Here is a 20,778-nt window from a genome sequence, read left to right as displayed (position 1 = left end):
TAGCACTAGTGGGTAAGTGGGTTTTTTGGGTTGGGTCCGGTTTTACCCGTAACCCAACTTTTTTTATGGGTTTTTCATTTTTAAAATCTATACTCACCCACTTGCCCGACCCAACCCACTTTTTTGGGTTAGATTGGGTGGGTTTGACCGGGTCAACCGGATTTGCCCGACCCATGTACACCCCTACTAACATTGGTGAGTCTGTTAAAAAAAAGTGAAAGTTAACGGAATGCCACGTGGCACAATCACTTCATGTCTGTTAAAAAGATTGCAGGGACTAAAACCAAAATATGCTACAACTCCATAGACCACTAACATATTTAAGCATAATTTTAAATTAAACTTGAGCTTCAAACATTATTGCATCATAGTGCTATTAGCGAAATATAAGAATACACAAAAAAAAATAAACTATCAGCAGAACTAATACGAATTGAGGATACTTTTTGTTTAAAAAACAAAAATAGAAAGCTGATCCCAATGTTTCAAAATGGCCAATGAACATAGATTACTCAGAGAACATTTCACCATCAAATAGATGATTTCAAAGTAGCTAGATTGATGACTCCAAGGTTTTTACAATTACATTCTACCAAATGAGTATTTACTTAAACTAAAATCACAAAACAATAATTCAAAGTAATGCACATATGATTAACTCATTGTCTGATTACAAATTGTACAATGAAACTCATTAACAACCATCTCAATTAATTGCAAGTTCTTTTGTCACATAACCCTTCATCTACCATTCCAAATCCTACATCTGATGCACAATGAGTTAATATTCACTATCCTTCCATCCTCCAATGTCGTTGTCGGCATATTCATCTTCCTGCGGTGAATTCCAAGAACAACATTAAAGAAAAATACTATGCATAAGTTTGGTTTAGCATTAGCATAAGTTTTCTTGCGTTACAATGTAAATGTGCTGCGAAAATTAGGAAGCTACAGAATGCAGCAGCAACCAAACATGCAACCTCGCCGTGAATGCAAACACATTCTAACATGATCAAACACTATTAATTTCAAATTTAACATTGTGTAATCATAACTAGCATGTTTTTATTTTATATTTGTGAACTCAAAGTCAAAATCTTTGCAATTGTTTGCATAACAAGAAACATGACATTGACAACTTTCAAACTATATACTTCAAAATGGTTTACCTTTCGAGTGAAAGTTATACCGACTTCGATTTCACCGCAATAAGAATTGTCAGCTCGAACCACACTATACTTGCGAGGACGAAGCTCAGCTGATCCGTTCTCTACTCCTTCCACCAATAAATCTTTTACATAGATTCTAGATACAGGAAAAATTGTCCTTTATCAGTTATCAGAACAAGAAATAAAAAGTAATACTATGCTAATATGATCTTATTTTCACGAGTCATGATTCTGGTGTAAAGTCCTACTCATTTTGAAGCAGTCTTGTCAATTACGGATCGCAGAAAATAGCAATATGTTCAAATTTCACTATGCAATAGTGCTATAGAGCTGCTATAACCGCTGTTCAACAACATTTTATCCTAAATAGCATATCACAGAACAATAGCAAGTTGTTCAAATGCCACTATGCAATAGCTCCGCTATAGCCATTATTTAACAACAATGAATAAAATGCTTGACTAAATCAATAGCAAAAAGTTAACATGAAAAACATTTTCGACTTGGTTTTAATCAGAGAAACTCATCATGATTCATGACAGATGCAATTAATTTACGAAGCGATTAAAGTCTTACATGGCTTGACCAACAAAATCATCTCTAGAAAAAACATCCTTGTCCATGATTTTAAGGTTGAGCTTGTACTGGTCACCTGATCCAGGGTATTCCGCTCTGAATACAAACTTCTCATTCCATACAGGACTGCTGCCGCCCTCTGCATCAATTCAATACAGTGAGAAATTAAAACTTATATTGTAGTGAAAATCTATCTCAAGTTTCATTAGTATTTGCATTACTTTATGGTTCTAGTGATCTTCACTGTTCATAAAGATACTAGAACTTAAGCACTGGTTTACTTTTACTGGTGAATGTGTATGTTTGATTTTGATTCTTCAAATTGCATATTGTTGAGCAGTTGAGAAAGGAACAAGAAAAATATATGTAGCAGACTAGCAGTGACACTTCATATTAAAGACGTATATGGTGTTCGACACTGATACGACAACACCACATCATGTGGCGATTACATTCAATTACTTAAATTTTTCTTAAAGTATTACTAGTGTCAACGTATTAGTATTAGTAATGTAATGTCTGCAGTATTTGTATTTGTGACTGTGTCAGTGCTTCATTGAGAAAACTTCTACTTTGCTTGTCATGTATGAATACGCACACGAGGGGATGCATGAAAGAAATGAAAGTTGTTTCATACCACGAACATGCCACTTGGCGATATATCCATTTATCCATGTGTAACAATATATAGCACCAACAATTCAGATTAAAGCTGTGTCTAGTGTTCGACACTTGTGAGTGTCTGACACGGCACATGATTATATTCAATCACTTTCATTTTTTCAAATTATTATCAGTATCAGTAGTAGTGTCGTGTCTCTGGTGTTTATGTTAATGCTTCATAGGTGACAACTTGGGTGACCCTTTTGTGTAATAATATCAGATTCTTCAGCTCTAAGCTTCTAATCACAAAATGTTCAATTTTCTTTAGGAAATCTACATATTCAATTTGAAGCATTTCATGTGATGATTATTGATGGCATATGAATATTGTGAGAAAATGAGGAAAAGGACTAACCATGAAGAACACTGCTCTTTTTCTCTTGACTTTTGTATTGTAACAAAACATACGGATCCATGCGAGCTATCAACAAACAAAACATAATTAAAACAAAAAACAACCATGTTGGAATGAAACACAACATAAAAACATGATATTATCATATCAAAAGAGAAACATGGAATTGAGTATACCCTATGCATGAATGTTCAAAACAAAACAAAACAAAAAATTTCCACTTTTTAACAAACAAAAAAAAAGTTTTAAATCTGAGAAAAAGACATTAATTAATGAAATTAGAAAGAAAAATAAAATTAAAAGAAAGAGTTTATAATGTTTATGTACCAAAGACATCAGTTTGTTGAAGACCCTTTGCTTTCACCAGAAGCACCTCCATGAACCCAATTGTCATCTCTTCTCTCTCTATCTGTCTCTCTCTCTCTCTCTCTCTCTCTCTCTCTCTAACTTTCAACGGTGAATGAAGATGAAATGAAAAAGAATCTTTCTTGGTTTGGTTTTATGAATGAAATAGAATCTTCTGAAAGTTGATTATTGTGAATAATAATAATACTAATCAATAGCAACCAAAAAAATGTGATTTTGACAAAGACAAAGAAACCATGAAAGTGAGTGAAAAATGTGAAACTGAAAGTTTCAAAGAAATAAAGAAAGGAAAAATGGTTAGCTACTAGACACGTTTGAAAGTCTTCAACTTTATTCCGCGTTTTCCATTTTTTCCTCTTGCCTTCCAGAATGAATGACTTCATTGACTTGTGCGTATAACAATCACTTTAGTACTACAATTGTGTTGTGTTTTCCGATTATTACAAGTAAACATTGGATTTGGAACATCTCTAATTACAATTATTACTCTTCAACTTTGGTTACGTTTCATTCAAGTCATGTTAATGTTATGTTAGTTATAGTATCCCAAATGGATATAATTTTACTTTCTAAATGGAATAAGTGGAATGTTCATAGTTCGAACTTCAGTTCATGCATATATATAATACGATATTCGTGTCAATTGAACTAAGCTCACAGAGATATAGTATCCCAAAACTTATTCCAACTGTTTCAAACCATTATGTTTACTCGCACTAAATCCTTTTTAAGTGTGGATTTGAGTCATTAAATTACTTTAAAGTGTAAAATGAATGAATAATATCAACATAATAACAAATAAGGTAGAGTTGGTTGCTGATGGCAAGTTATTTATTGGCAGAATAGGCCTTGTTGGAGAGCATGAAAACTTCATAAATTTGAATTTTTAGACTTGAAATTAAACACTTAACCAGGCTAAAATGGCGTTTGTATCACATGTTAAATGTATCAAAGCCAACTAAAACATTCATGCCAACATTTTCAAACTAAACACTTTGTGACAGGCTCATACAACAGCAGCAGTTTAGTTGAAATCATTCTAAAAGAGAGAGGTAAATGAAAAATAAACGCTCAAATCCTCAATAATTCATCTGTCTGGTTAAAGTCTTACTGCATAAGTTCAGAATTCCGAAAAGAAAAGCACCCACATCAGCAACAAGCATAAAATTATACATTCACCCATCATAATACACAAACTTTTAAGCAGTCTACATGTTTTTGTAAATGTTCTGGTAAATCAAAGAAATTGTACATAGCCCAGTAGCGCATTGCCAACATACCTGCAATGCAACCTGCGTGATGAAAACCATCAAAACATATTCTAAACAGAGGAGGAACAGATATCCTAACAAATAAAACCTTAACATTAAACAGTTTACCTCATCTTCCACGTCTAGGTGACAAATCAACAGATCTTGATCTAGATCTAGATCCAGGGGGTGATCTTGATGATCTTTGTGCCGATGACTTCCACTGGCCTCGATCAGCCTCAGATTTGTACAATTTCCTTTTTACAGAATAAAGTATATTAACATACAACCCGGGGAACCTGGAATATTCAAGTAAAGAAGCAAAACAGAAAATAGATGGACTCACTCAGCATATCCATTGCTTTGATTCTGATCAGCACCATTGCCATAAGCTGGAGAATACGACCTGCGTTTATGATCCCCATCTCGCTCCACAAGAGGACTTCTAGGAGGGCTTCTAGGAGGACTTCTAGGTGATCTAGGGCGTTCTGCATGCCTTCTAGGAGAAACAGAGTAGTCACGTCTTGGGGGAGGAGAGAACGACCTGGACCTGGCATACATCAATTCAAAACCATGAGTTTGTGCTTCATTTAACTATAAAATGAAGTCATTTGAAGAAACTTGCCTTGAGCGATAGCGGCTTCTAGAACCAGAGTGATAAGGAGGTGATCTTGATCTGGAAATTGAACGAGATCGAGAACGCCCTGATGGATTTGACATATGATTAGTCACTACTCTTTTTACGAAATGCAGAGCAGTACTACTTCACATTTATGCCAACTAAGATGTAAAGATTTAATATTAACGTGAACAATTCTTCAAATATATGAAAACATCCAGTGACAGTTATTAATTTCACATTTAACAAAATGAATGAAAAATTGAATCACGATAAAGTAGAAACAATTCAGCGCATCAAAAGACACGATGAGTCAATGAAATTTCAGGAACCGTAGAAAGAACTGTCAGAACATCTGAAACATATCTCACCATATCATGTATGATAATCTACTATAAAATATGTTGAAGTGTCTTATACTATATATATATTTTAAAACTAGCTCTGCTCGGGAGTTTGGGCGGGGAGGAGAGGGGAAGACTTTGGAAAAAAGGAAGAGGGAATAGAAAAAAGGATAGTCCCCCAACTTGAATAGGGGAGTCTATTTTTCTTCATAATACAAAATCCCCCTAATATGGGGAAACTAAGAAAAAATGCATTGGAGGATCTTGGAGGGTTGTGGGGTTGTTCTTCATAATACAAAATCCCCCTATTTTTCTTCAAATCTTTTCTATGTTGTTATAATATTCTCAAAGATATGATTATCAGTGTCAAATCATTCAGATAAAGCTTCACGTACTATCATTCTATTGTCAAGTTTACCAAACAAGGACAAAAGTTCAAATGTGGCAGAAAAACAATATGCATTACAACTCCAGCTGGAGCATATTTCATATCTAGCACAGAAAAAATGATTCAGCTGTAATAGCATCAGGTGTGTGCTGCTCAGTATGAAGTAAATAAAGTTATAAAAAAGTAATACTACCATGGTAGGAAGACCTTTGCCCCCCATAGCTCCCTGGTCCTCTGTAAAATACAAAAACCATGCAAATATATAAAGGCACTTTTTTTTTTCGTGGGAAATATTTAAATGGAACAAAATAACCAAAAGTACAGTTTGCAATCTGTTACATGAAAGCAGAGAAATAAAAAAAAAAAATACCTGGATCTACTAGTCCTGTGACGCATCTCCTCTGGCCTTTTTCTTGTCTCTGCAGCCACAACTACAGATATTTCCCTTCCAGCAAAAATTTGTCTGTCCATATGGTACTGCGCCTCGGAGGCCTCATATGAATCCACAAACTGCACGAATGCAAAGCCTCGAGGTTGTCTGTACGGGAAAAAACAGAGCTTCATTCTAACACTGCTAGAAAAATATTGGCAGAGAAAGACTCCAGCATATGCTGATTATGAAGACTTTGCATACCACAGTAACCACCTCAAATCATATTACAAAATAGCTTTCTTTAGACAACCTATTAATAGCTCTCTGAGACATGTACACAGCAGTGGATGCTGAATTACTAAAGCCGCTAAATTCCAAAGCTTAGTTGTTATTGGGCCTTATCTTTATATTCAAGTAGTAAATTGACTTGCAAAATTCTTCAACATTCTTGTTGTATTTATAAGCACTTGAATTCAAAGCTCCCACAACCACAAATTAAAAAAACCCTCCTCACAAAGTCTTCAATAGGTTAACCAACCAACTTGCATGAAACTTGTATTCATTGTGTTGCGTAATTATATAGTTTCTCTATCTTGGTATGAACATTAACACACTTGGAAACCAACAAGTTAAAGAGTGAGTAGTTTTCTTCAAATGAGGGGCTTGGTCTTGTTTTAACTTCAATTTCAAACCAACATACCCCCTGACAAACCAGTCAAAATCAATTCATAAAGCAAAAATTTAAAATGCTTATAAACCAAAAAGAAATTAAATATAGTTCCGGCCCTTATACTTTCAAATTATGACTCTGGTCCTTCAAATTCATTTTCAACTAATTTGATCTCTGCACATTAACTTTTAAAGTTTTAGTCCCTGCACTATTGGACTTTGGTTTCTCAATTTTGAAGATTTTTATACTTTTGGCCCCCCATTTGACCAAGAGTTTCAAAAAAAACCCAGAATACTAAGAAACCAAAAGCACAATTAAACAGTTAAAGAAACCAAACGCACAATTAAACAATTACAGAGACCAAAATTGTGAATTTAACAAAATAGGGGGACCAAAACTATATTTAAGCTAGATTCACTAATCCAGAATCAAGCCAGAACAGACCACCTGAACCCATCACTCGTGACACCCTAAAACAATAAACCTTGTCAAATCTAACTCACCAATCAGAAAATCACAAACATAACAACACACAACAAAACACAAACAATAATTACCAACAATTAAGCAGCGTTAATCACAAAGCTTAGCTATCTCACCCAGAGTAATAATCCTTGGGTATGTAAACATCGCGAACCGGTCCAAATCGCTCGAACGGTGCTCTCAGCTCCTCAGGTCTACAATCTAAAGGAATGTTCCGAACCAAAAGACTTCCATTGTTGCTTTCCCTACGCCTACCTCCACCACCTCCACCACCACCACCACCGTATCCTCTCCTACCTCCACCCCTCCCGCCGTATCCTCTCCGGGGAGGACTGTAGTAACCACCTGGACTGTTCCTCCGCATTTTTAACCTAACCCTAATGTTAAAATTAAGAAACAATTATTGCAAATTAGCGTAAATTGGAATGTGATTGATGTTGAATCGTGAAAAAGATGATGGAAATTGAGAATCTTGTTACCTTGATTGAGTAATTAGAGAGAAAGAAAGATCCCAAAGAAGTTCGTATGACACGAAGAAGAAAGCGTTGAGAACAAACGTGTTGTTTTGTTTCTTCCTCGGAGTGAGATCAAACCTATTTTAAACCCTAGACTAGATTTCGAGAGACCAATCCAAACGCACCGTTTAATTAATTTACTAAATATCTTTTCTTTTCTTTTCTTTTTTACCTAATAATAATTAAAAATCTGACTAAATATATTTTCTTTATTTTTTTTTTTACCAAATAATTAAATTTATTTTCTTGCCTTAACTATCAAGTTTCTTGATTGAGGTAAATATAAATTAAATTCAAAAATAAATATCTTGCTCTTTGGATGCATTAGATCTAGGGATGTCACCGGGGCAGGGAATGTGCGGGGAAGTTTCCCCGCTCCCCGCCCCAAATTGCATGTGGGGAAGATTTTGCCTTCATCCCCGTTCCCACGGGGGAATATTTGTCCTCATCCCCACATATCCCCACGGTTCCCGCGGAGATCTACGAATATCAAATATTAACAAAATTTCTATATTTTGCGGTCAAATTATGACAGTAGTATGCGTTATTTTTTTTGCCTTATTTAAAAAAACAAATATTTTGCATCTTTCTTTTTTAAATAATAATAACAACAAATAATGCATTCATAACCAAAAAACATTGGAAAAACATTTGGCTACTAATAATCATACAAAACCTAAAAGTCAACATATTCCATAGCAAAGTATGGCAGTTCGGGGAATGTACTAATAATCATACTAAAAACATTGCAAAAACATTTGGCTACTAATAATCATACTAATAATAATATATAGTGTATATATGGACGGATTCGGGAAATCCATAAGGACGGATGCTACGTCCCCGATCCCCGCCCCAAAGTGTCTGTGGGGGGATTTTTGCCTCCATCCTCATCCCCACGGGGATAAAATCTTTGTTTTCGGAGCTCCGAACGGGGCAATCCCCGCAGGGATCCGCTCCACCGGATGCAAATTAACAACCCTAATTAGATCTGCAAAAAAACAAGGGTCTGCACAAGTCAACTTCAACTGTATTGAGTTCGATATCAAAACTCTTATTGGGACTGGACAAACCGGAGGTTAAAGGACTGACAAAAACTGAAAATTTTGTCCCCCTTTAAACCTCGAGATCACTTTTTTATCTTTTGCACAAGTTATCTAAAATATCAAAATAATCTTTTGTCCATTAATTATCGTACAAGATAAAATATGCTTAATACCTTAAACTTTGTCATGAGATATTTTGTCATGTACTTATATTTTGTAGATAAAATGTTGGTAAAAGACAGGTATTTAAAATATCTACATTGTAATGCTCTTTTATATTTTTTTTACTTTTAAGTAGTAATTTCCACCATTGTTAATCTTCATCGAAAAATTTATGGACACAATGTGGAATTTCCCCCTTCAACCAATATTTTTCCATACAAATCGAACCCTGACAAACCAAAATTCTTAAATAAATTCATTGTTTTATATATATTGTAATGTACTCTTTTCTATTTTATTTTTTTTTGAAATATGCACTCTTTTTCTTAATAACGTCTAAGGAAAGCACTAGCCACGAACACCAAGTAGTATTCAAGGAAAGACAAGAAAAGCTACAAAGGTAAACAAAGACTACAAAGCCAAAATACAAGGCACTAGCTCCCTGAAAACAAAAACACAAAGGGCCAACACCTGCCCTAAAAACCGGAACACCAAACACAGCTTCCCCCAACACACAGCAAAAAACCAGCAAGAACACAAATAACACCGCCCCGACCTAAAACAAGGACACCACAGTGCCACACCTCCACCGAAAACACCAAAAGAAAAGAAAAAAAAAATGACAGACAAAATTCAACAGAGCACAACATTAGCAGTAGAGCAACACGACAGAAGTAGAGCAAAACACATACACCAGAATTAAACTATCCAACCTCGGCATCCTCTACAAAAACAACACTAGAGTCAACATCGAGACAAACAATTACACAGGTCCCAACACCACTCGTAAAACATACAAGGAGCCAACTTCACTCTTTTCAAGTTCCATTTCCACGACAACACTTTAATACCCTCCGCTGCCTCTAAATAATCCTTACTACCATTAGAAAAGACATCATCATTATGCATTCTAGACAATGCCAAAGTTTTAACAACAAAACAATGAATTAATAGAAAAATATCAGTTTTAATGGTCAGATTTTTACAAGAAGGATCAACAGTTGCTACATAAATAAATATATCATGCAATAGGGTGTCTGGTACATAAAAATTATCTTCGACGTGAACCCTGTGAACTCCTAAATCCTAATCACTTATTGCCAACAATATTCTCTGGTTGTAGTAACTAATTTACTAGTAGATTGTTTCTTACGAAATTTCTCTTAGATGTCGAAGTATCTAAAGACTTCTAAGTTCCCAAGCCTGCATACCTCAGCAATATTGCCAACAACTAGATAGATATCTCTCCATATTTCTCTGATAGCAAGAAATTAGACTCTACAACTCAGGCAGTAGTAACAGCAAACACCTCTATTGCTTCATAATTACCGGCAATTGAGATTATACTCATCCTTGGTTCATCAAACCTTTCATTGTTTAGTCCAAACTTTGTTAGGATATGCCATATATATGTAGAATATATTGATAACAATAGCAGCAATGAAACTGACACCGTGCAATCAAACTGTAACTGCTAGATCCATATTTGGCGACTCGGATTCAAGATTGTCAGATTCTGTGACCAAAGGAGTTTTCGTGAAATTGTTCCGTAGCTGACCACAAGCTGCATTTGCGTCCAGTCCTCTGGTTTGGCGTACACTAGTGGTTATTTTAGATGACTCCAAAGCACTGACAAATGCTTGTATCTACCAAATAAGAAAATTCAGATTGAATACACCAGTGTTATTATTGAATAAATCAAGCCATGAAGTAAATCGTGTTTAGAATGAAAGAAACATAAGAAAAATATCATACTGCTTTCCTATAAGGACGGCGAAACTCGGAGCCTTCTATTGGATTGAAAGGTATCAGGTTGACATGATAACCACTGCCATATTCACGAAGTAGTTTAGCGAGTTCTACTGCATTGTCTACCGAGTCATTGATTCCAGCTGCTCAAACATAATGCCAGGAAAGTGGCAAGTACATTATTAGAATTTCATTAACCTTATGGTATGGGGGCGGAACAAGAATGTGTTGGAAATTTTTGGTACCTAAAAGTGCATATTCAAAGGAAACACGTCTATTTGTTTCGCGGAAGTATTCCTTGCAGTCGCTCATAAGTGCATCCAATGGATAGGACTTCGCACTTGGAACAATTGTCTCCCTTAGTTTCTGGTTAGGAGCATGTAGGCTGATGGAAGATACAAAAGAAGAATCATATATTAGAAAGAGAATTATATAAATATATAAGTATGAAACAATCCACTAAAAAAGCCACCAAATGATATAATTTGCAGCCATAATTCCAGACCAGACACCAGAGTATTGAATAATGAACGAAGAAACGGATGAGATAAAAGCATATAGACTATTCATCCTGAGGTCCTAATTCTTGACTGACCAGACCAGAATCTAGGACGATTACCTCACAGCTAAAGTGGATTGAAGTTTGTGAGTAGCTAGCTTCTTTATTGTATTTGGAACCCCCACAGTTGATATAGTCATCATTCTTTGCCCAATTTGTACATCCTATAAGAAGCCCATCCAAAATCCAACATTAGCATTTTTACATGCAAAACTTATTCTATGATCTCTATCAAAATAAAATGAAATATAACAGGTGAATAAGACCAAGCAAAACATTATTCTGATCAGTATTGTCAATCACAGATCGCAGAAAATATATGTTTGTTCAAATTCTGCAATGCAACAACAGTGCTATAGCGCCGCTAAATTTGCTATTTAACAACATTCTACACTAAATAGCGCATCGCAAAGCAGTGGCGATTTGTTCAAATTCTGTAATGCAACAGTGCTATAGCGCCGTTATATTTCCTAGTTAACAACATTCTAAACTAAATAGTGCATCGCAAAGCAATGGCGATTTGTTCAAATTCTGTAATGCAACAGTGCTATAGCGCCGCCGCTATATTTGCTATTTAACAACATTCTACACTAAATAGCGTATCGCGGAGCAATAGTATTAGCGATATGTTCTGTCCTGTTCTAAGTTCTAAAGAATTTATGGAAAAAAACTATTGTCCCTCCTTCACGTGAAAAGATGATATTACGTAAAAGTTTCAAACAACTGATCCAGTGGAAAGAGAATCTAAAAATTACTAATATGGCGTCAAATTCAGTAATAACCAATCAGTCCCAGACCTTAAATGATGATGTTAACCAAGTTTAGAGCATAGACGGAGGATTAAAAACTCTCAATATCATATAGAGTACTGTTACAGTTACAAGAAAGCATTTTATACGGAAATAATGTCACATATTCACCTTATTCAAACAACGGTGTGCCTCAAGTACTGCCTTCAGGTTTAGCATTGGTTCACCCATTCCCATAAAGACTACATTGGTCACCCTGCGCTTGAAGACGTCCTCAATGGCCAAGACCTGTTCATATAAGATGCGATGTTATCCTATTTTGTGGTGAAAAACTCAAGCTTGCTTAAGAACGTTTGCAATCCCAAAAACGGCACCATTACTTTATTTGATATTTTTCCTATATTTTCTTTTAAATTAATCTAAATTAACCTAGGCAATTTATTCCACCAATCATGTGAGAAAATCAAACATCAAACTACTCTTTGTATGTATGAAGCGAACGAGGTGTGATACAAACCTGCTCAACAATTTCATGGCTCCGAAGATTCCTTGAAAAGCCTCCTTTTCCAGTGGCACAAAATGAGCATCGTAAAGGGCAACCTACCTAAATATCCAAAAAACAGATGTCCATAACAAAACAAAAACGGAAAACATCCGCACATATTATTGTCAAATAAAACGGAAATCATTTTCCTGATCAACTATGCAAATATTACAGCAAAGAAGGAGAAAAAAAAATCATTTTTTGATGATTAATGAGTAAGACAAACACCTGTGATGAGACACATGCTGTCAGGCGAACTGAACCCTTATCATCTTCAACTGGAATACCAACAGTTTCAATCAATCTGTTGTCCTCCAACTTTAACAGCAACTGCAAAATAAAATTCGAACAAAAAGAAAAGCAACAAATCAAGGAAACATCGACAATCACATCCTTTAACAAGCAAAACAACTTGTTAAAATCCTATCCTATCCTACTTTAAAATACTACTAAAATACCACAAGAAAACAACTTGAATCATAGCAAAAAAAAAAAAAAAATTGACAATGCAATCAAATTGCATTTGTGCATAGACATCTCAGAACATAAAGTGGTCACAAAAAACAGCAACAAACCATTTAAAAAAAAAAAAACTAAAAGCTACGATGCACAACAATTTCTGGACTAATTAACTCCGTTAGCAGGAACCATAAATTAAAAACAACAAACAATAATAGGTTTTCTGAACTGTGATTATATCTTTTACCTTAACAGTTCCGTCAGCTGCAACGACAGTGTTGAAAACTGGAGACCTTCCAACCTTCCATCCAGCTTCCTCAAGCTCATTCCTAAATGCCTGAGGCACTGCAATGCAAGCAAAACCACAAAAACACTACATCAAAAACTTAATAATTTATTTGTCAAACACCAGACACTACACTGACAGGAACATGTTACATATCACAGCATCATAGGAAAGATAGGCTTGATTGAAAAAAGATACGAATAGTGTACATAGACTTCCTATTTATTGAACTCAAGTGCACTAATTAATTGAGAAACTAACTTCTAACTAATCCCTGACTAACTCTATTTCTAATAGAATACTAGGGAACAAATCCTCTCCGGCGTGTTTTCCACCGGAGAGTCTAGTTGTAATCATGGTCATCCAATTTTGTGGGACCATTGAAACAATAAAAAATCATTGGATGAGATTCCAATGCACACAATTTACACTACATAGGATCTCTTCCCAGGACACTGGTAATAATTTGATAAAATGGAGTGATTGAATGTAAGCACATATGTCAGTATTGTGTCGGTTGTCTGACATTGACACTTGTCGGACATCAGACACGCCTTCAATAAGAAGTGTATGTGTTGCATAGCTTTCAACTAAACTCAACTCACACAAACCAAAAACAACAACAACAACAACAACAACAACAACAACAACAACAACAACAACAACAACAAAGAATAAGGTTAAAATAGACTCACCTTGAGTAAACTCTTGAATATCTTTAACCTTTCTCTTGTATATAAGATGATAAAGTTGCTTCCCCCTAAAACCTTGCTAAGAAAAATTCAACCAATAAACAAATTATAAAAAAAAAGAATCATTTTTTAAAATACCCAATTGAATTGAATAATGCAATAATGAAGGGAATTATAAAAAGAGAGGAAATTTACCTGACCAAAGTCAAGGGCAAGTTTTTGGAGTTCATCCTCGGATAAGCCAAGGAGAACCTGAGACTGAGGAATTGTGCGAGGGGAAGAAGAAGTTGCTAAGGACATAGCAGAAACGGCACGTGTGCGAGAAGATGGGAGCACCGCACGTGCGAGGGGCATGGAATAGTGGTGAAACATCGCCATCATTATCTCTATTGAAGAAGAAGAAGAAGAGAAGGAGATAACGAAATAGGAGCCAAACCAAACAAACCTCCTCTGCCTCTGTTTTTTCTTAAACCCTCCCCTTACTATTCATGTTTATTTTTTCTCTCTCATTCATTTTTATTTTTTATTTTTTTTTTGACTAATTTTTAAGTTATTATTAGTAGTGTGTGATGAAATTATCAAAATTAATAAATATCACATCCATTTTTAAGTTATTAAAATCAATAAATAGCTTAACAAAAAATAATAAAATCAATAAATAGCATATGAAATAAAAAATTTAGGGTTTAACATTTTAAATGTATATCTTCGAGGGGATTAGTATTCGAGTTATATGTTGAGGATACATTTGGTTTATCAAAAAAGTTAGTAAATATCTTTGAAGAATTCACGAAGTTTCTTCGGGATAATGATAGTGTTAATGGATTCACAAGTTATTGTGCAAAATTGCATGGGAGGAATAATGGTAGTGTTATGGGATGCACCCTCTTGAAAAAGATTCAATGTCTCCTTATGATATTGGTATATGAAGATTAACCATGTTTTTCGAAGCAAATTTATGTGTGGATATATTTGTAAATATGGTAGTAAAGATCTAGATCATTGTATGATTGTATTTTTTAGTACGCTTCATCCAAGGTCACTCGTATTGTTATGATGATTGTATGGGTATTTCTTTCCCCCGTTTCATTTTTGTACAATCTATTTTCTTTTTTGAGCTAAGGCTCCGTTGATTATAAAAAAAAATCAATAAATTATCTTGTACAAAAAAAATCAATAAATATCAAAATCCATATGTTTGTCTTGTCTTGACTCTTAATCCAAGAGGGGTTCAACTAGGGATATCAACGAAGCGGACTTACTTACCCACTCCCTTTTCGTCTATCTAAAATAATCTCTATCGTCATTACTAGGGTTAGGAATAGGCCACCGACCTACAAAGGTCTACGGCTTATCCTACATTGACTCAGACCAAGCTAGCCTATTTTTTTAAATAGAACATGACTTTTTTATAAGCCTATTTAGTTAAAAAGGTCAAGCTCCAGGCCGTTGAAAAATCGTTTAGGCATAATAGACGAGCCTATTTAAGTAAATATGAATAATATTTTTACTATTGTTATTATTATTATTATATATTAAAATTTGTACTTTATTATAAAAAAATTGTACTTTAATTAAATTAATATTAAAATTTGTACTTTATTATAAAAAAAATTGTACTTTAATTAAATTATAAATCTATTAAATTTTTCACATGTATAAATGTATTATTACTAGTGTAAGACCCGTGCGGATGCACGGGTTTAATTAAAATATTTAATTAATACATAATCTAACAATTATTTTCAACCATAAATAGTAAAAATTATAAAGGATAAATTTTTTATAAATAAATTAAAAATAAAATTTCCCAAAGGTAAGACCAGATTATTAAAACTAATTGATATTTATATTCAAAGTCCGTACTACAGACACATGTTGCATGAGCATAAATAAATAAACTTTCAAATCATTGAAGCTAATGATAAGTTATCAAACATAATGACAATAAATCAGGTTCAATAACTTTGTCGATAAAACACATCAGAGACATGAGATTTATCACAAACAAAGTATTTCATAATATATACTCCCTCCGTCCCAAAATATAAGGGAAAATTGGTCAACTAAAGTTGATGTATCTAGTCCAAATTTTTAACCAAATACATCAACTTTCTTTGACCAATTTTCCCTTATATTTTGGGACAGAGTAGTATTTATCTTGAATGGAGGTCTTGCACATGATCGTAGATATGATGACCAATATATTCTTAATCCTTTAGCTTCTTTTTGAATCACTTTAGCACATTTGAATATTTGATCACAAAGTAATGATACAATTATTATCTGCACAGACCAACCCAAATAGATAAATTTCAATTCTAACTATAAGTAAATTACAAACCAATTAATATTCATCATCAGGAATAAGGGCATTCCACGACTTAATAAAATTACATACCATATATTAAAGAAAAATACCAAGACCTAGAAAACCATCAACAATTAATCATTAATATCAATCAAACGATACCGCGTCTACGATAATCATCGCAATCTTCACAATCTGCCAGATCTATTTCAACGACCTCAATATAAAAAACAATCTTAAATTCTTTCTCTCCAAATTGTTGTCCCATTGAAATGCAATTTTCAACAATATAGGGTTCAATATAATTAGCTAAATCCTTGCTAATGGGTAAATTGGCCAACCTTCGAGATAAAATGAAAGATAAAATAGAGAGATAGAAAAGAGGAATCTTGAAACTGTATTTATAGATAGGAGATACAATAAAATCACTTTCGGTTGGTATAGGTTGAAGTCCAGCCAAAGGCTGAACAAAAAGCTTATAGAATCCTTGTACATGAAGTTCTATTGTTATTGCTTTTTCATCGGAACTATTTGCAGACACTTTAGTAGTTTCTGCACTAATTGTGTGGTTATAGATTTTGCTAGGAATTTTAAGTTTCCATAGATCTAACATTTGGAGTGGAGTAAGGTTTGTGGGATTATTTGAGGAAGAAGACATTGAAATGGAGTAAGGTTTGTGGAGTAAGGTTTGCACACGTTACCTTGGTGTGAATAATCTCATCTATGAATATATGATTTTATAGAGTATAGATAGGAGAGTGTTAGAAGGTACTCCCTCCGGCCTCGTATCTAAGCAAAAGTATCATTTTTATGTTCATTGAAAAAATGATGTATTTAGTCTAAATTTTAGACTAAATTTTAGACTAAATACATCCATTTTTCAAATAATCTAAAAAAGTTATTTTTAATTACATATAAGGCCGAAAGGAATACGGTATGTTTATAGATTAAAATTAATATTTGCATTGGATCCTGCTCCCTCCAATCTTAAATATTAGTAAAAATTATAACGTATTTGATCAAGTATAGACTAAATACATTTTGATTATATTTAAGATCGAATGAATGAAGTATACGTATAAATATGGCTGTTCCTAGATTTAACCAAACAATGAGGTATGTCAGAATTTTTCTTCTCACTGGGAGCACATGTGGAGTAAAAGTATAATCTAAAGACTCAAAGGAATATAATTATTACCTATAGTGATGAACTGTATTGGTAAAAAAAAAAAAACTATGATGAATATCGGTAATTAATGAAATTACTGTGTACACAGAAAATATGGAAACAACAATCAAACCTGCAAACAGTATGGCAGGTAGAATATGTTGCGCGTGGACCGGGATTGTGGATTGTGTGAGACTGTAGTGCCACATTCACATGACTTTGGTTCTTTGTAGCTTACATTTTTCCTTAACAGGTTTTTGCAAGAGAACAAATAGAGTATCTTACTGCTCAAGCATGGCTTACTTCAAGTAAAGAAATAGAACAGAAGGTTTGTAATTACTTTCTGCATCATCACTCGACGTATTCACATCATTTTAATACTTTTTCTTGTACCACATCATTTTAATTAGCAGGTTTCAAAATTGAGCTTACAAACCGGCTTTTTCTTGCCACGTTACACGTTATGATTACAATTTTCCATCTTCTCCTTCACCAGACTAACAGCCTATGCCACATGAAACCACCGTTCACCCACACCAAAATTTCCCCAATTATACAATGGAAGATGCGAAAAACTAATTTCACTAATTTCTCAACCTATTCACAGGAACAATCCCTGGTGAAATAGTTAAAACCTCAAATGGATGTGGGTCAACAGACCGAGACTACCGACTTTCAGAAGACGGCGGCGGAGTATCTAAGAGGATATCAGAATCGAAAGAGCAGAGTCGATGTCGACCGAATAAGGGATTCACAGCGGCGGTGAAAGGAATAACAAAGAGATTTAGGATTTCTTTTAAAGCATATTCATTCAATAAAAAAAACAAACCAAATGGCAAATTAGCGTCAATACTATTAATTCAAACGGACACGATTAAAACAATGGTACATCGACTTTTCCAGGTAAAACTCACACAATCCCGGTCCTAATGCATATATAAAAAGGCAACCATCATATATAAAAAACCAAAGAATTTAGTTTTTTAAATTTGAGTTACCCTATTTAATATATAATTTTTTAAAAAATCAGTGATAACTAAATTTCAACAGCGAGCATAAAGTCCCTAACTGCATACTCGGATAAACTAAACCAATTACCATTTCGATGTATTATATATGACAAAATGACACCAAAAAAAATTATATATAAATACTCCATCCCATCTTAATTATAAGCAAATTTTAAGCAAATTTTCACTTTTTAATTTCAATCAATAACTAATATATTCAGCCTTAATTATAAATCACATATAGTATCAAATATATCTAAAAATAAAAAATTTACTTATAAAAAAACCCAAAATAACCAATGTTTAACTAAAAATATAAATAATTTTTCAAAAAAAAACTAAAAATATAAATAAGAATAAATAAAAGACACAAATGTGGCTGAATATATGACTATGAGTTATTACAATATAAATTGATTGACAACTCAGAAGATATCGTCCCTATTTTGGTATAAACCAACTGAACACACAATAGGGGTACCCAATGTTTAGTAGTGCACAATAAATAGAAAGATATATTCATAGATATCAAACAAACAGTATGTTCCATAATATGACTATATTTAATTAAAGGGTGGTCGAAATAATAATTAACCATGTGTACTATTTCTATGAAAAAAAATAATTTTTCGTTACAATGTTAATCACAAGCTCAAGTTTAATTGAAATATAAAACAGTCGAAATAATAATGTTACAATAAATTTGAAATAAAATATAAATTCGAGATTAAGAATAGGAATATAAAAGGAATAATATCAATACTATATCCGTCCAAACATAATTGTGACAATTTGATCGTGTGCACTATTAATAAAAAAAATTGACAATATTTTTTTACAAATGTATAAAGAACAATATTAACATATGAGATATTGTCAGATTTGTCTCAATGAGTACCGTCAAAATATATCTCTTATATAAAAAAATTATAAATTATTGAATATTTTTGTTGAATATATTAATTAATTGATTTCAGTTGATGAGGGAGTTGATAAATTCCATGCCCAATTGGAGATATTAATTTCAAATATAACTTGCTAAATTTTAAACAAATTATTTAAAACAGGTGTGTGTAAAAATATTTTACTTATAAGAGATAAATTATTGAATATTCTCAATAAGTATAGAACATGATTTTATAAGAATCAGAATAAGAATTAGAATAAGAATCAAAATATAATTCAAGATATATATCTCTTATAATTAAATAAAATGAGAAAATAGCTTATCTTTAATTAATACATAAATCAATATTTATGTTCAACGAACACCATAATTTAATTTAAGAAACAACAAAAAGTTACAAAGAATTTTTAAATACATCCCTACTAATAGTACATAATTCATGCTAAGATTTAACAAACATACTTTTATTCGACAAACAACACAAAATACGAAAAACAAAACAAAATTTTAAACATATCCTTACTGATTCTACATAATCCAAGCTATGATTAGCAAGAACAAGACAATTAGAACCATAAAAAATGAGTTAACTTTTCCAAATTCTTCATGGTGGAAAATCACGAAACAGATCCAAGTAATGGTAAGAATAGAAGTCATTAGTAAAAGATATTTTGCCATTTAGAAAATAGAAGGGGAGTTTTTTTAGATTGGTATATTTATGAATGAAATTGAGGAATTTATAGATAAATGTTGATACTATTCAACCGTACAGTATAACTGTTGACGGGCGTTGTTACCGTTGTGGAGTTCGACTTATATTACAAAAATTAATAAAACCGACAACCTACTGTGAAGCGTGCTAGACTGTACCAAGGAGCGTCGGGAGACGGGAAAACTATTCATGATGTACGACGTGTCAATAAAAGTTATTTTTCAATATTTTAAATGTAAATATTTTTGTTTTTCTTTATAAAAACAACAAATTTCAAGTAATAATGCTAATTAAACAAAAATAATAAAATAATATAATACTATTTTATATTTAAGTTGAAATGATATCATTAATATTGGATAAAAGTTAACCGATAACAAAGGAAGTTGAAAATAAAACTCATATAAATAACTAAAAATAGAATCAAGAGATTGTGCGCATTTTACTGAAATGCACTACAACATGATGCTAGTTCATACATCAATTTTGTAAACGTGAGCCACGTTATTTGGGTTGACGACGTCAAATTTGAAACGCAATGTATCACCTGCATGGAAATTATTGATTTTACAAAAATCATTCCAAGCGAGTCCAATAGAAGTTGTCACAAATGGATCTTCGGTAGATGCAACATCAAAAGAAATAATAAGTCC

At 33.2% G+C, this 20,778-nt stretch overlaps 3 protein-coding genes across 3 annotated transcripts; all 3 read right to left on the bottom strand.

Moving 5' to 3' along the window:
- Nucleotides 1-522: 522 nt before the first annotated feature.
- On the bottom strand, nucleotides 523-3,501 carry LOC123921882 (16 kDa phloem protein 1). Its single transcript, XM_045974585.1, has 5 exons — nucleotides 3,091-3,501; nucleotides 2,764-2,829; nucleotides 1,746-1,884; nucleotides 1,170-1,305; nucleotides 523-835 (listed from the first exon to the last, which is right to left on the bottom strand). The coding sequence occupies exons 1-5, from the start codon at nucleotides 3,155-3,157 to the stop codon at nucleotides 782-784; spliced, it is 462 nt and encodes a 153-aa protein (XP_045830541.1). The 5' UTR covers nucleotides 3,158-3,501; the 3' UTR covers nucleotides 523-781.
- Nucleotides 3,502-4,186: 685 nt separating this feature from the next.
- Nucleotides 4,187-7,877, bottom strand: LOC123921881 (serine/arginine-rich SC35-like splicing factor SCL30). The gene is made up of 8 exons (XM_045974584.1): nucleotides 7,736-7,877; nucleotides 7,373-7,633; nucleotides 6,101-6,268; nucleotides 5,924-5,964; nucleotides 5,005-5,083; nucleotides 4,726-4,929; nucleotides 4,509-4,636; nucleotides 4,187-4,421 (listed from the first exon to the last, which is right to left on the bottom strand). The coding sequence occupies exons 2-7, from the start codon at nucleotides 7,618-7,620 to the stop codon at nucleotides 4,510-4,512; spliced, it is 867 nt and encodes a 288-aa protein (XP_045830540.1). The 5' UTR covers nucleotides 7,621-7,633; nucleotides 7,736-7,877; the 3' UTR covers nucleotides 4,187-4,421; nucleotide 4,509.
- Nucleotides 7,878-9,905: 2,028 nt separating this feature from the next.
- On the bottom strand, nucleotides 9,906-14,536 carry LOC123921712 (probable dual-specificity RNA methyltransferase RlmN). Its single transcript, XM_045974364.1, has 10 exons — nucleotides 14,213-14,536; nucleotides 14,021-14,096; nucleotides 13,287-13,384; nucleotides 12,809-12,910; nucleotides 12,554-12,640; nucleotides 12,208-12,324; nucleotides 11,348-11,451; nucleotides 10,974-11,113; nucleotides 10,735-10,871; nucleotides 9,906-10,625 (listed from the first exon to the last, which is right to left on the bottom strand). The coding sequence occupies exons 1-10, from the start codon at nucleotides 14,396-14,398 to the stop codon at nucleotides 10,440-10,442; spliced, it is 1,233 nt and encodes a 410-aa protein (XP_045830320.1). The 5' UTR covers nucleotides 14,399-14,536; the 3' UTR covers nucleotides 9,906-10,439.
- Between the last annotated feature and the right edge of the window lie 6,242 nt (nucleotides 14,537-20,778).

Source organism: Trifolium pratense, linkage group LG4, assembly GCF_020283565.1.
Source record: "Trifolium pratense cultivar HEN17-A07 linkage group LG4, ARS_RC_1.1, whole genome shotgun sequence".
NCBI lineage: Eukaryota > Viridiplantae > Streptophyta > Magnoliopsida > Fabales > Fabaceae > Trifolium > Trifolium pratense.
This window is presented reverse-complemented; position numbering and strand designations above follow the sequence as displayed.

Coding starts and splice junctions, on each gene's coding strand:
- LOC123921882 (XM_045974585.1), bottom strand. CDS start 3,157: ATGACAATTGGGTTCATGGAGGTGCTTCTGGTGAAAGCAAAGGGTCTT. Junction 2,830..3,090: donor TCAACAAACTGATGTCTTTG/GTACATAAACAT, acceptor GTTTGTTGATAG/CTCGCATGGATCCGTATGTT. Junction 1,306..1,745: donor GATTTTGTTGGTCAAGCCAT/GTAAGACTTTAA, acceptor TCCTGTATCTAG/AATCTATGTAAAAGATTTAT.
- LOC123921881 (XM_045974584.1), bottom strand. CDS start 7,620: ATGCGGAGGAACAGTCCAGGTGGTTACTACAGTCCTCCCCGGAGAGGA. Junction 5,084..5,923: donor GCAAAGGTCTTCCTACCATG/GTAGTATTACTT, acceptor CAAATCCATCAG/GGCGTTCTCGATCTCGTTCA. Junction 4,637..4,725: donor CAAAGCAATGGATATGCTGA/GTGAGTCCATCT, acceptor TTCTGTAAAAAG/GAAATTGTACAAATCTGAGG.
- LOC123921712 (XM_045974364.1), bottom strand. CDS start 14,398: ATGATGGCGATGTTTCACCACTATTCCATGCCCCTCGCACGTGCGGTG. Junction 12,641..12,808: donor CAGCATGTGTCTCATCACAG/GTGTTTGTCTTA, acceptor TTGGATATTTAG/GTAGGTTGCCCTTTACGATG. Junction 10,626..10,734: donor GCCGTCCTTATAGGAAAGCA/GTATGATATTTT, acceptor CTTATTTGGTAG/ATACAAGCATTTGTCAGTGC.